Source organism: Heterocephalus glaber, unplaced genomic scaffold, assembly GCF_053883595.1.
Source record: "Heterocephalus glaber isolate CG9 unplaced genomic scaffold, H.glaber_assembly_v1.0 deba00001452, whole genome shotgun sequence".
NCBI classification, from domain to species: Eukaryota; Metazoa; Chordata; class Mammalia; order Rodentia; family Bathyergidae; genus Heterocephalus; species Heterocephalus glaber.
The window spans coordinates 11,407,520-11,422,644 of NW_028258302.1; the positions used below are offsets into that span (position 1 = coordinate 11,407,520).

At 41.0% G+C, this 15,125-nt stretch overlaps 1 protein-coding gene across 7 annotated transcripts in view; it reads left to right on the forward strand.

Annotated features, from left to right (window-relative positions):
* The window catches only part of Spocd1 (SPOC domain containing 1), a 26,993-nt gene continuing 11,868 nt past the window's right edge, over positions 1-15,125 (forward strand). For 4 of the 7 annotated variants that reach the window (XM_087215401.1, XM_087215399.1, XM_087215403.1 and 1 more), the window contains exons 1-3: positions 1-118; positions 561-764; positions 1,098-1,924. In XM_087215401.1, coding sequence (XP_087071527.1) covers positions 599-764; positions 1,098-1,924 — 993 coding nt within the window. In that variant the 5' untranslated portion in view covers positions 1-118; positions 561-598. The remainder of the gene's footprint in view (positions 119-560; positions 765-1,097; positions 1,925-15,125) is intronic. The other 3 variants (XM_087215404.1, XM_087215405.1, XM_087215402.1) reach the window with 3 other exon arrangements.

Here is a 15,125-nt window from a genome sequence, read left to right on the forward strand (position 1 = left end):
ACCGCCTTTTGCGTAACACCAGGGACTCCGCCCCTCCTCACCGAGGCCCCTCTGCCCCGCATCACGTGAATAGGCCCCTCTAGGTCGAGCCCAGAGCAGGAGGGCGGTGGAGACCCAGGTGAGAAAAGCTGCGGCCAGGCCTAGCTTCCCTGGGTGAGGTTTCTATCAGCATGGAAATGAGAGGAGTGGAATGGAGGGCATGAGCCTGTTTAGTGTTTGCTCCACATAGAGTGGTTTCGAGCTGGGCTTTGGGTTTGGGAGATAACCCTGGTTCTTCCACTTCCTGTGTGTTCTTGGGTGAATCACTTAACATCTTTGAATCTGCCGGCATGAAATGAAATAATGTATATAAACCAGTAGGTAATAAATAGTAACTGTTATCTCCCTTTTAAACAAAAATGTCAGCCCTCAGGGAAGACCTTACAGGCCGCTGAGCCACAGCCTGGTTGGAGGTGGGCCTCTATCCCCTCACCCTGGGCAACCACGTACCACTGATGTCCTAGGCAGGCTGGCTGGTCAGGCCCCTCGTCCTAAGGTCTCCTGTGTCTGCCTCCACACAGGTCTGCGTTCTGCTTTTGGCCCTGGCAGGTGGACAGGCATGTCCCAGGAGGGGGCTGTGGGGAGCTCCAGCAGAGAAGATGCTGTTTTCCCTTCCCGACATAGATGTGGACTTTTCCAGGAGGTCATGGTAGGAGGCAGCTCCACGCCAGGTATGGAATCAGAGGCCCAGGGTCGGGCTCTGATCAGGAAGAGAGTCCGCAGGGGTGAGTCCCATCCAGGTGTCAGCCTGCAGGCTGGGTTTGCTGCTGGGGGCAGCCTCGGCGGGGGGGGGGGGGGGGGGGGGTTAGAGCTGCAGGCTGTGGGGCAGGGCCCCAGCCAGCTGCCCCTGGGGCCTGCTCAAGGGAGCACTGGGTGCTCTAAGAGGCTCCAAGTCTCCCTGTGAGACATCTTAACTACCAGATACCTCAGGAATCTTTGTAGCACTTTGCCAGGTCTCCCTAAGACAGCACAGGTGGGTGTGGAGTGGCCAGCAGGAGTGGAACTGGCCAGCTGCCCCAGGCCCAGGGAGGTGGGAGACCAAGGAATCCGTGCTCCAGGTGGCGAGAAAAGAAGCTCCACTTTCAATGAAGAAGGGTCCCTAGAATGGAACCTGCCATCCTCACCAGGCCCAGCCCCTGTGAGGGCAAGAAGGAAAAGCAGGAAGTCTGAGTCCTGTTCCAAAGGTGAGCAGAGGGCTGGTGGTGTCTTGTGGCTTGACCAGAGCCCTGGTGGGGACAGCCAGTCTTTGGAAGGCCCCCTCGGAGGTGCCAACCTGGTGTCCTTGGGAGGCCCCTGCAGGCGTCTGTGTCAGGAGGACAGAAGGCCCAGAGATCCAGGTAGAAGTCAGGCAGGATGTGCCTCAGGGGCTGCTGGGTTTGAATACTTGCCTGCTGCCCAGGCAGGGAGCACCCTCAGGCCCGGCAGTCTCTGTGCAGAAGAGTCCGAAAGGCCAGCCACACAGGACTCCTTGCAGTACACTACACTGTGCCTGGGAGTGCCAGGATGGGCTTCCGAAGAACATCAGGAAGTGGAGCATGTGGTGGGGGCTGGCAGTGAGGAAGGTCTTGCTGCTCCACATAGCCAGCTGGGGCCAGAGGTCAAGGCCCAGCTGGTGTCCAGGGAGAACCTGGGGCGAGGCCTTGCTGTGCCCTCTGACACTCATGCCTGCTCCCCTGAGCCCTTAGGCAGCCTCAGCTCCTCCCCGGAGGCCACTGCCAGCAAGGCCTGCACAGGCGCAATTGCATGGCAGAAAAGAGACAAGTGTACTAAGAAGCTAAGGAGGGACCCAGCGTCCTGTGGCCAAGAGCAGCCCACAGATGAAAGTTGGAACAGCACCTGCCAGGGTGAGCCAGTGGAAGCCAGCCCAGAAGCCTGCCCCAGATTGGTAAGTTGAGTCTAAGAGTCTGGGACAAAAAGGGTGAGGCCACCAGTTTCAACTCTATGCCTGGCGGTGGAATTTAATAGAGCTAAGCTAGCTAGACTCTTGATGAACATTGTCTGTCACACTTATTTTGTGTAAACTGATGCCCACCAAGTCAGGAAAGAGAAAATAAACTACATTTATTGAATTCTTGTGAGGGGCCAATTATGTTTTGGAGCCAGTGAGTCCTGGGTTCAAATTTTGCCTTTGCCCACTTCCTAGCTGAATATCCTGGGATATTTTTTAACCTCTTTAAGTTTCCTCATCTGTAAAAAAAGGAAATATTAATGCCAGTTTAATGGGGTTATTTGGAGGATTAAATGAGATTATGGTGTAAAGTAATGTGCCTAGCATGGCATAAGCACAAGGTATGTTGCTTAATTTGTTAAATTTGCTTTTCCTTTAATGTTAGCAATTGACTTAAAAGGGGAAACTGAGGCTCAGTGAAGTTAACAAGCTTCTCCAGGCTCACCCAGCTTCAGAATGAGTGCCTGGCCATGTTCCCCATCCCTACTGCTTCCCTTTCTGTTGCTCTTTTACTTATGATGTGAATAATTTTGTTAATCACATCTAACATGTTTATGCACCAAAGGTGGAGGATGGCACAGTGTATTGTTGGTGAATATTTTCCACATAGTTGAATTTTTTTCACATTTGTGTAATGCATATTATATGCCAGATGTTTTGGGTATAATCTTCACATGAAGGCCAGGGAGGTAAGGTAACAGATCCACAAGCGACAGCCAACACACAAACCCAGGCAGTCTGTCTTGAGACTTCCTATGCTGCATATGCATCTTCCGCATCACCTGCGCAGTGGAGAGAGCATCTAGCATGCCTCCCATGTGCTGGTACTATACTGAGCATCTTGGCTTCAGTCTTTGTAATAGCTCTAGGAGGTAGGTGCTGTTGGTATGTACCCATTTCCCTGGTGTGGACACTGAGGCTCCAAGAAGTGAAATGACTGGTGAAGGCCAAGTAGCCGATAAGTGGAATTAAGGTAGGAACCAATGAGCTTCCTGTGTGTTTATCACTATTTGTACTCCTTATATAGGAATGCTGTTGCATTGTCTTTGTAAACGTTGCTCAAAAGCATTAATCTTTAAAAAGTCACATGCATATATCGTAGAAGATAAGGACAAGATAAACATCCCCATAATGCCACCATTCAGCACTAACTCCTGTAGGCATTTTGGTACAGGCTCTTTCTTCCATCTTTTTCCTATGTGTATGTGTATATAAATATGTATATTTAAAATGTAGAATTGGGAGCATATGTATCGTTTTATGATTACTTTTTTAAAAAATTAAAAACCCTTCTTCTTTTTTTTTTTTTGGTAGTACTGGGGATTGAACCCAGGGTCTTTGCGCTGAGCTACATCCCCATCCCTTTTTAATTTTTTATTTTGAGAACTTGTTTGGAGGTCCTAGTGGAGGAGGGCAGCCGCTTGTGTACCTTTGGCCAAGGAAATGGTCCTCATCTATTAAGGAAGGTTGTCCTCGTCCACAGAATGCACAGCTTCAGGAGGAATGCACATGGAGCCATGATGGAGGGAGCAGACACCTGCCTAGCCAGCCAGATCAGCCAAATCAACCTTGGCAATCAGTGGGGTGATAGATGTCGTCAAGCCAGATTACCCTTACATCTCTTATTTTTTACTTTTAGACAGGATCTTGCTAGGGTGCCTGGGTTGAGCTTGAACTTGTGATCTTCCTGCCTCAGCCACCCAGAGTGCTAGGTTTACAGGTGTGGATCACTAGGCTTTGCTCATAATTAATTTTTTATCATCAAAGAGTGAGAAAGATCCTTTAAGTGCCTCCTGGGCATATTGCCCTTCTCCTGGAGATAACCAGTGTTCATGGCTTGTGTCCTTCCAGTGCCCTTTTTATGAACTTCTGCACAGACACAAACATCTGCACATTGAGCCTTTTTATATATGAATAGGCTTACACTATGGCCTATTGTTCTGGGGCTTGTACTTTGTTTTTTAAGCTCTATAGTATTTCAGGATCTTCCCAAGTTGGTACACATTGTTCTGCTGAATTCTTGCTTTTCCTGAACCCTGCGTCATAGTTGCCTATAGACATATTTGTCACAGCCACAGGCGCTGTCAGGATGAGAGGATGGGCTGGGACTTCCTCTTCATGTTTCCAGCCACTGTAGTGTAGAGAGCAGAGCCTCTGAGGCGGATGGGCTGGCGTCTGGTCCTGGCTTTGCCACTATCTAATGACCTAGGCAAGTGCCTTCACCTCTCCAGGCATAATTCCCTCATCTGCAAAACGTAGGCATTCTAGCTCCTTCCCTCATGGGGTGATGGTGAAGATGAAATAAATTGACACATGTTTGGCATTTAGCGCCATGCATGGTACAAGGAAGATGCTATAACATGTTACCTGTTATGGACATGTGTGATTTTGTCCTGCTGGGAGTGATGCTGGGGCAGACATCCTGGTACACATGTTTTCTCCCCACTGCAGGTGTTTAATTTGGACCAGAAGTCCAGAATTGGGATTCTGGGTCTGCAACATTGGGGTGGGGTGTTGGGGTGTTGGGGTGTGGAGGTGGAGCCAGGTCCTGCCTGGCGTGACCTGAAGCGGCCCACAGTCATTCTCTCCTCCAGGACCCATCCTTGGCTCTGAGGCACAACCTATCATCCCACTGCTTCCCAAACAGCCCGTTGCCATGGTGACCAGTGCCAGCTGTGGGGAGAAGAATTGAGGCTGAGCTGTGACAGGGACGGGCGGGCAGGTGGTTGAGGACAAGGCTGAGTAGGTGTGGGCAAGCGTGGGCACAGTGCCCAGCTGGTCCGGAGTTCCTTTTAGGGCCCCAGTGTGTTCCCTTGGAAGCAGCTTGGCTGGAAGCAGGGGCAGGCAGATGAGTTCAATGAGAGATGTTGCTTTCTGACTCCTAGGTGATTCCTCTGTGAAATGGGGAACATCCACTGGGCTCCAGGACTACTGGGGTCTATAAGAGATTTTGGTTGTATTGTATTCTGGCTTGAAATTGAGACTCTTGCAAGGGATATAGGACAGGAGTCAGGAAGTCACTTTCTTTTCTGTCCTGAGCCCCAGAGTGGTCAGGGAGGTCAGGAGCTGCTCAGTGGATGAGGTAGTAGGGTGGGGAGGGCAGCTCTGGCAGTGCTCCCTGTTCTGACCTCAGTCTGCCCATCGCAACCAGGGAGGTACTCGTCTCTTCTGGCCAGAGGTGTTCTGTCTGCAGCTGCATGGTGTCAGGAGCTGCGTGAGGCAGGAGCCAGTCTTTCCAGCGGTTGGACAGAATAAGAATAACTCTTTGGGCTGAGGGTGTAGTCCAGTAGCAGAGCGCGCGCGCGCACACGCGTGCGTGCGTGTGTGTGTGTGTGTGTGTGTGTGTGTGTGTGTGGTGCTTGAGGCTTTGGGTTTGATCCCCAGAACCAGAGGGAAAAAGAAAGCTCTTTTTATTAGAGTTCTTACCACATTCCAGGAGCTTCTCATATATTATCTCATTTTATCCTTATAAGAGCATGACAAGTCAGTGTTAATACTCCCATTTTACTGTTTAAGAAAACTGACATTCAGAGATTAGGGATTCACTCAGGGTCACATGGCAAGTAAGAAGTGGAGCCAGGATTTGGACTCTGGGACTGTCTGACTCCAGAGTCTGTACCCTTAGCCACGCTGCCAAAGGCCTGCCTACAGGGTTTGAATATATATGGGACTTTATTGTAATTTGTTGAATAAGGAGAGAGGGCTCCTGTAAGGAGACCACAGTTTAGTGGAATGAGACAGTAACCAGAATGTCAAAATGCAAACTGAAGTCCAGAGGACTGTGAATGCCTAGCTAGAGAGCAGAGTGGAGCAGAGAAAGGGGTTCTGAGCTGGTTCAGGCAAAGGAAGTAGACGTTCAGCAGACAGAGAAGGTAGGAAGGGCATACTAAGAAGAGGCAGTATATGTGCAAAGGTACTGAGGCAGGAAACAGCTTGGAGTGTTACAGGAATAGGTAGGGTGAGGTTAAGATGGGAGGAATAAGGTGAAAGAGATTGGCAGGGACAACATTGCTTGAATGGAAGTGGAGAGATTGCAGTGTTGGTCAAGTATCAGGAGAATCTCTACAAGGCATGAGCCAAGGAACCTTATAAACATCAACATTTATAGAGAGAGCTTTATAGAGTGTTCCCAGGTACTGTTAGAAGTTTTATATATATACATATATGTGTATATGTGTGTGTGTGTGTATATATATATATATATTTTTTTTTTTTTTTGTACCGGGGATCGAACTCAGGTCCTTGCACTTGCACAGCAGACAGTGAAACCACTGAGCTAAATCCCTGGCCCTGTTTTTTTTTAAAACAGGGTCTCACTATCTAGTTTAGGCTGGCCTTGAATTCATGACAATCCTCCTGTCTCAGCCACCCAAGTGCTTAGATTACAGACATGTGCCAGCATACCCGGCTTAGAAGATTCTTTTTTATAATTTTTATTTTTTAGAAGATACTTGAACAGTGGTCATGTTCCTTGCATCAGCATATGAGGTGGATTCTGGTATTATCCCTATCTTATGGATGAGAAAACCAAAGCACAGAGAGATTAAGTAATTTTCTTGAGATCACACAGACCCTAAGTGTTAGCAGTGGGTATCCCATTGCATGAATGTGCCTTAATTTATTTTTGACTCCATATGGACATTTGGATTGTTTGCAGTTTTTTTCCTACTACACATGATGCTGCTATGAAGAGGTTGGTACATGCTTTATGATATATATAGGGAAGAATATATCCAGGAAATAGTCTCTGGAGTGGTGGAATTTCTAGGTCATAGGGTACCACATCTTCAATTTTACTTTGTGCCAGGTATTTCCCAAAGTGATTGAAATAATTTACATCCCCACCTGCAGTGTTTAATTGCTCCAGTGACCCTGGACCTTCACCAACACTTGATACTGGCAGAGTGCAATTTTTGCCAAAGTAGAGATAGTCTATAGCATCTCAATATCGTTTTAATTTTATTTCCTCATTACTAAGCAGAATCTTTTCATGCTTGTTTGGGATTCTTGTTCTTTTGCCAAAAAGGATCTTTTTGTTCTTGTTTAACTTCTTATTGATTATTAGAAGCTCTTTATATATTCTGAATACTACTTCTTTTCAGTTATATGTTTTGGATATATTTTTCCCCAGAGTATAGCTCATAATTTTGCTTTTCTTCTAGTGTTCATCGGTGAGCAGAAATTCTTATTTTTAATGTGGTAATATACATATAATGTAAATTTATCATTTTAACAATTTTTAAATGTTAAAATTGGCCTTAAGTATATTCATATTTCAAACTCTTCAAATTTGGTACCTGACACATTTTGAAGTGAAAATTTTGTCCTGGTACTTGTCCTTTGTTTAGTACTCACCACACAAGCTAGAGATTTTCAGTGTTGATTACTTCATAACTTGTTACCCTTTCCAGTCAAAACAATTTTTGGGGGCTGAGTGTGGTGGCGCACACCTGTTACCCTAGCACTCAGGAGGTTGAGGCAGCAGGAGGATTGCCTGGACTACATAGGGAATTCAAGGCCAGTATGAACTATATAGTGAGACCTTGTCTCAAAAAACCAAAAAACCCAAAAGACAAAAAACAATGTGTTTGGTACTCATTGTGCCTCCTGGAACCAATTAATGACAAGTATGGAGGTACCACTGTGTAAGTGGCATTAGCGTCCCTGTCCATAATTGTTTCATCTTCCCAAACTGAATCTCTGAACTTTCTTACCAGTAACTCTTCATTCCTGTTTCCCCCCAGGCCCTGGCAACCACAATTTTACTTTCTGTCTCTGTGAATTTGACTGTTCTAGGTATCTCATATAAGTGGGATCGTTCAATAATTGTTCTTTTGTGACTGGCTTATTTCACTTAGCATAATGTATCAGAATAACATTCTATTGTGTGTATGTACCACATATTGTTTATCCGTTCATCTTTCAATGGGCATTTCACCCTTTGACTATTGTGAATTAATGCTGAGAAGAACATTACCAAGCAAATATCTGCTCAAGTGCCTGCTTTCGGTTCTTCCTTTGCATATACTCAGAAGTGAAATTGCAAAAGGAATTCTTACTATCTCAAAAATTTCAATTTATCAGTTATTTCATTTATAGTTTGTATTATTATTTAATATAGTTAAAAATTAATTTCCTATCTCAAGATGTTCTCATATGTTGTGTTTTGCCTTTCACATTTAGGTCTATAATCTACCTGGGATTGATTTTTGTGAATGAGTTTGGGGAGGAAACTACTTAAAGATTTTACATGGATACACAATTCTTCCAACAACATTCTGTCTTTCTCTCCCACTCATGCAATCCCAGCTCTGTCATAAATCAAGATCCCATATATGTGGGGATAGATCTGGTCTCCCTATACTCATTCAAATTGTCTACCTCTTTGCTGATTACACATCTTTATTTTAGTAGCTTATTAACAGTTATTAAGATCTGATAAGACAAGTCTCTCAATTTTATTGTATTCAGGAAGAGCTTCACTCTTACATTCTTTTGCTCTTTCACATAAATATAACCAGCTTGTCAGTTTACACACATATGCATATGCATACACACACACACATACACACACGCGCGCACACACACACACACACACAAACCTAGCGGGATTTTGATTTGAGATATATTAAACCTTTAAGTCTATTTGAGGAGAACTAACATGTATATAATATTGAGTCTTCCAATCCATATAGTATATTCCTGTATTTATTTTTATTTTCTTTAATGTCTTTCAATACAGCTTTATATTTTCTCCATAAAATTCTTGCACATCTTTTCCAGATTTATTCCTAAATCCAATACTTATATCTACATATGCCTTTTTTATTATGGGAAATTTCTGATATATGTAAAAGTAGACAGAAGTGCAAGTGAGAGCTGGCAAATTATGACCCGTGGGTTGGCTACCTCACCTCTCACCTGGTTTTGTAAGTAAGAAGGACTGTATTTGTACATATTATCTACAGCCAAATTCATGGTACAATGGCAGAGTTAGGTAGTTGTGATAGAGATCATATAGCTAGTGTCAAAGATCAACAAAGCCAGGTGCTAAAGTGGTAAGGACAGATTTTAATCACCAGTAACTATTGCAGTAGGGAAAACAGTGTAGTGTCAACTGAATTCAGCTTCTGTTTGTACAGATGTACCTGGACATTTTAAAGAAAGAAGGTGGAATCAGGGGTGGGGACAAACAAGGAGTTGGTAGAGTCAGCAAAGTGAAAAAATTACAGTTAGTCAATAGAAATGTGCTTAGGCCAGTTTTGTCTGGTAGTTGACAGATGTCAAAGTTCAGATTCTGTCATCCCATAGGGACTCCTGTAGTGTTGGTGAGAACCAACAGGATGTTTTGGGGCAGCCCTAAGTTAAGACAGGTGCTTTATGAGAGTCTAGGGCAGTAATGGTAAACCTTTTAGAGCTTTCAATGATACAAACAGCCCACTGCGGCACGCATGCCATAGGTTCACCACTACTGGTTGAAGGTCATTTTAGGGATATGGCCTTGAGTGCTTAAAAACTATATTAACGTTTGTTCAAATCTTTATGGGCAAAGGTTAGGACTAATCCTGAGGAGGGCTCAGAAGAGCCTTGATAGAGTTTGGTTGGGGAGAGAATCTTAGTCACTGGCAAGCCTAAGATACTTTCTCCTGGCTCTCTACAGAAAATCATTGCTGGTCCCTGGAATTAACTCCTTTTTACCAGCCATCCTGTGTTATCTTGCCAAAAAGTTGACAGTAGTCTCTTAATATCACCAAATATTCATTCACTATCCAAATTTCTAATAATCTCATAAAGATCTTAAGCTATTTTAATAGTTCGTCTTTAAATGTCAGGATCCAAATGAGGGCCATACAATACAGTTGGTTGATATGTTTTTTATTTCTCCTTTAGTCCAGAGTTTGCCTCCACATCTTATTTTTTCCTAGAAATCTGCAGAAAGGAGGTTGTTTGCTCTATAGTTTATTACATCCCTGTGGCATAAACATAATTGTCTGTCATCTGTACTTCCTATTAAATTGGTGGTTGAATCTAGAGGGATAATTAGAATTGGATTCAATTTTTTGGCTCAAGCAACTTTGTAGGTGGTGGTGTATTCTTTCCAGGAGAAGCACATAATGTCTGATTGTACCACTTTATATTTTTTGTTTTTTTTATAAAATGGTAACTTTGAAAAATTGCAGTTCATAGCTGTTGGTGGCATATAAAAAACACAATTGATTTTTGCTTATTGATTTTGTATCCAGAAATCTTGCTGAACTCTTCTATTAATTCATATAATGTACCTATTAGGACTTTGCCTTCTGTGTAGACAATCACATGTAGACAAACAACAGTTTGATTTTTACATAGACAAATGACAATTTTGTTATTTCCTTTCCAATTCTTTATATTTCTACCTCCTCATCCTTAGTCTGCTTTTTAAAACAGTCAGTGTAACATTAAGTAGAAGTGGTGATAGCAGGCTCCCTTAACTTGCTCTGGATTTTAAAGAAACTTTGGTTATTTCACCATGAGCATGATGCCTGCTATGTTTTTCTATTGATGCTCTTTATCAGGTTAAGAAAGCTTTCTTATGTTCCTGGTTTGCTAATTATTCTGATTGCACAGCACATTTTATGAAATATGTTTTCATCCATTTTTTTAGATAATATGATTTTTACCCTCTAATTTATTAATGTAGTAAATGTAATGAGGTTTTTTTTTTTTATGTTAAGACAGTCTTGCCTTCCTGGAACAAACTCAGCTTGGGAGTGTTTTTTGTTTTTTTTTTCTGAATTCATGTTGATAATACTTTGTAATTTTTGTCTTTCACTTGGTGAGTTAACAGGCCTGAAACGATCTGTTCTCAAATTAACCTTGTGAGGTTTTGCTAGTCTCACAGAATGAGCTGCAGATTGTTTTCTCTTCTGTTCTCTGGAATGATTTGTCTGAGGTTAGAATTGTTTGGTCTTTGGATATTTGGGAGCATTATTGGTTTTTAAAAATTCTGGAGTACAAGCCGGGGATTTAGCTCAGTGGTTCCGCCACCTGCCTCGCAAGCTAAGGACCCGAGTTTGATTGATCCCTGGTACCAAAAAAAAAAAAAAAAAATTCTGGACTAGTGTTTTCTTCTAGGAAGGCATTTCCTTTCTACTGACTCAGTTTATATTATGGTTATAGGTTTATTTTTTTCTTGAGTCAATTTTAGTAAGTTTATATTTTCCTAGATATTTAGCTGCATTTTCAAATTTATTGGCATAAAATATTTTACAATATTCTCTTTTCTTTTTTGTGTGTTTGCTGTACTGAGAATTGAACCCAGGGTCTTGCACAAGCTAAGCAATAGCTATACATCCCCAGCCCTTTAACAAACATTTTCTATTGAGACAAGATCTCACTAAGTTGCCCACGTTGGCCTTGAACTTGTGATTCTCCTGCCTTGGCCTCCTCTAGTCTTTTTAATCTATGTGCATTCATACATTACTCATTCCAAACACTGTCTCCATTTGTACCATCTCTCTTTCCCTTAATCAGTCTTGCTAGAGAATTGCTTTTTTCAGAGAACAAATTTTTGGTTTTACTGGTCTTTTCCATTTTATGTTTGTTTTCAATGTTGTCTTTCTTTCAAGTTATTCTGTTATTTTATGATAATTTAAAAATGATGCTTGCTTCACTAATTTTCTTTTTTCCTTCTAATAAAATTGATTCAAACTGCAAATGAGCCTTTAAATATTGCTCTTGCTGCACCCACAGATTTTAATATACTCTTTCTTATCATTATTCATCTCAATATTTTATAATTTTCATTAAGATTTTTCTTAATAGGGCCGGGGATTTAGCTCAGTGTTTTCGCTGCCTGCTGCGCAATCACAAGGACCTGAGTTCGATCCCCAGTACCAAAAAAAAAAAAAAAAAAGATTTTTCTTTGATCTCTGTGTTACTTAAAGTGTATATCTTCATTTCCAAGCTTATTTGTTTGCTGTTGTTATTGCTTTCTAACTGTGGTCAGAGAAGGTGGTCTTCTTAGGAGTTTTCTAATATAGTGCCACTCACCATTTGTGTCCATTGAGCATTTGAAATTTGGCTAGTCTATGCTGAGATGTACATAAAAGTAAGGTACACACTGGATTTCAAAGACTTACTACCAAAAAAGGTAAAAAGATCTTAATAGTTTCTTAAATTGATTACATATTGAAATTATAGTATTTTAGATATATTTAGTTAAAGAAAATATAAAATTAATTTTACTTGCCTTAAAGAATATTATGTTACATTTCTACTGGGCAGTAAAAAATATTAAAGACTTTTGAAATTTGTTAATATTTGCTTTATCACCTACACTGTGCTAAGTTTTCATAGATGTTACGTGTATACTTGAAAAGAATATGTTTTCTCTGGTTGTTAGAGGAGTGGTATCATATATGTGTACACATATTAATGTTATTTTTGTTAAGTCTTTTTATCCTTACTAATTATTTTGTCAGCTAGATTAATAGCTATTCTATATCTGTATAATAGGAGGGATTGCTTGAAGCCAGGAGTTTAAGGCTAGTCTGGGCAACATAGAAAGACTACATCTCAAGAAAAAGAGAGGAAGGAAGGAAGGAAAGAAGGGAAAAACAAAAAGATACAGTATATGCTTTTACAATGGTGAATTTGTCTTCAAATTTTTGTAGTTCTGTCAATTTTTCCTTTACAGTTTTTGAGATTCTATTACTAGATTTTTTTTTTTTTTTTTGGTACTGGGGATCGAACTCAGGACCTTGCGCTTTCGAGGAAGGTGGCTGAACCACTGAGCTAAATCCCCAGCCCCTGTTACTAGATTCTTATAAGTTTTGAGATGTTATAGCTTCCTGATGAAACTGCTTATCCTTATGTTTTGAGGTCTTTGCTTCTAGTTATTTTTGCCTCAAGGTTTGTTTTATCTGATATTAATATAGTTACAAAGCTTTATTTTGAGTGATATATTCTTGTTCACCCATTATTCCACTTTTTCTTTTAACTTCTTTTTGTATTATATTGTTTTAGAAGTAGATCTTTATAATTGTTTTTTCTTTCTTTAAAGATTGGTAATTTTTCTATTTATCTGAAGTATTAGTTCATTTAAGTTTCATGTAGCTGCTGATTTATTTGCATTTGTTCCTACCATCTTTTTTTATTTTTTAACCACCCTAGAGGTTGAGCTACATCTCTTACCTTTTGTTGTTTGTTTAAAAACAGTGTTTTGCTAAGTTGTTCAAGCTGGGCTCAAATCTGTGATCCTCCTGCTTTGGTCTTCCAGATTGTTGAGATTATAGGCAGGTGCCACAATGCCCAGCCGTATTTCTACCATCTTAATTTGTGTTTTTATGACCTGCATTTCTGTATTCTTCCCCTTTTTATTGCTTCCTTTAAAGTTGAGTATTTTTCTTCCTTTTTATTCTTCTGATAGTTTAGAAGTTTTCTATGTCCTGTGGAATATCCTTTTGTTGATTCTCTTAGAAATTTTAAAATGAATAAAGTTAAAATCTTTGTCATCCTCTGAAATGACATATGGAGCTTGGAATGCTTTAATTCCAAGCATGTACCATCTCGATTTATGTACTATTGTTGACAAGTAGAACTGGTCCTTATTTTTTTAGTCCCAGAAGTTGCACACTGTTATCATAATCTTTGTTTAGATTTAATATATTTATCATTTTCTTTGCTCAGCATTCCTCATTCCATCTCAGCTTTTTATTTTATTTATTTATTTATTTATTTAGGTACCGGGGATCGAACTTGGGTCCTTGTGCTTGCGCAGCAGGCGGTGAAACCACTGAGCTAAATCCCCGGCCCTTTCTCAGCTTTTTAAGTGAGATCATTTTTCTTCTGCCTCAAATTAATCCTTTAGCATTTTGTTTATTGAGTAGAATTTACCAAGAACAACAGCTTTTTTTGTTTTTCTCCACAGTATCCTTATTCTTCCAGAATATTTTGCCTGAGTCTACAATTGAGTTATTTTCTTTAAGCAGGTTAAAAATAGTATTCCATTATGTTTTACTTTTCATTACTACCCTTGAAATGTTAGCTGTTAGCCTAATTGCCAACCTTTTATAGACGCCATGTCTTTTAGTGGATTGCATTCCAGCCCAGAAGTTAAAGGTGTGCTCTCTAGTATCAGACTGCCTGGATTTAAATCCTAGCCCCTTGGTTTGCTAGCTGGGTGATTTTGGGCAAGGCAGTGCACCTCTCTGTGGCTCAATTTCTCTTCTGTCAAATGTGGGCAGTACCACTGCCTACTTCATAAAGTTGTGGTGAGTATTAAATGAATAGGTAAAGCACTCACAATAATAGAACATTTTAGGTTAAAGTTCTATTAAATTTTCTCTTGGTGCTTTTAGCATTGCCTTGTCATTGGTGTGGGTGTGTCTGGGTGTGGATTTCCTTTTATTTTTCCTGCTTGAGATTCACCGAACTTTTTGAATCTGTGAATTGTTGTCTTTTTTCAGTTCTGGAAAATTCTTAGACATATATCTTCAGATACTTCTTCTGCCCCATTTTTGCTCCTCTCTCCTTCTGGAACTTTACTTAGATTAATTAGTCTCTTTCACTTTCACTCTTATCTTTGCATCATTCTGTGTATCCAAATTCTGTATAATGTCTTTAAATCTATCTTCTAGCTCACTAATTTGTTTCAGCTGTGTCTAATATGCTATTAAACCTATATATAGAGTTTTTCATTTTAATTATGCTTATATTTTTTATTTCCAGAAGTTTTTTTTGGTTCCCAACCAAATCTGTCTTTTCTTGGGGGGTGGAGGGGAGCCTTTTACCTTTCATGTGTTTGGCTCCTATTATTCCTTTAAATATATTATACGTGCATATTTTGTATTCTGGCCGGATACATCCGGCATCTAAAGTCTTTGCTTATTCTGCTGCCTGTTGTTTTGAGCCTAACACTGATGTTGGGGACCCTTGAGGACAGGGCTGAGCAAAAGGCTTTAAACTGTGAAGGGCTGGTCTTAATATCTTTTCTGTTCCTCTTTCCCCAGATGTCTCCTGTTTTCATTTTATTCTCCCTCATTCTCAATTACTTTTTTGAAAGGCTGATTCATTCCTATGGTTAAAAAAAAAGTGAAAAGCTCCCTCCCAGCACCCAGGCCCTTCCCTGCTGGCAGCAGGTGATTAGGTTCTGTGG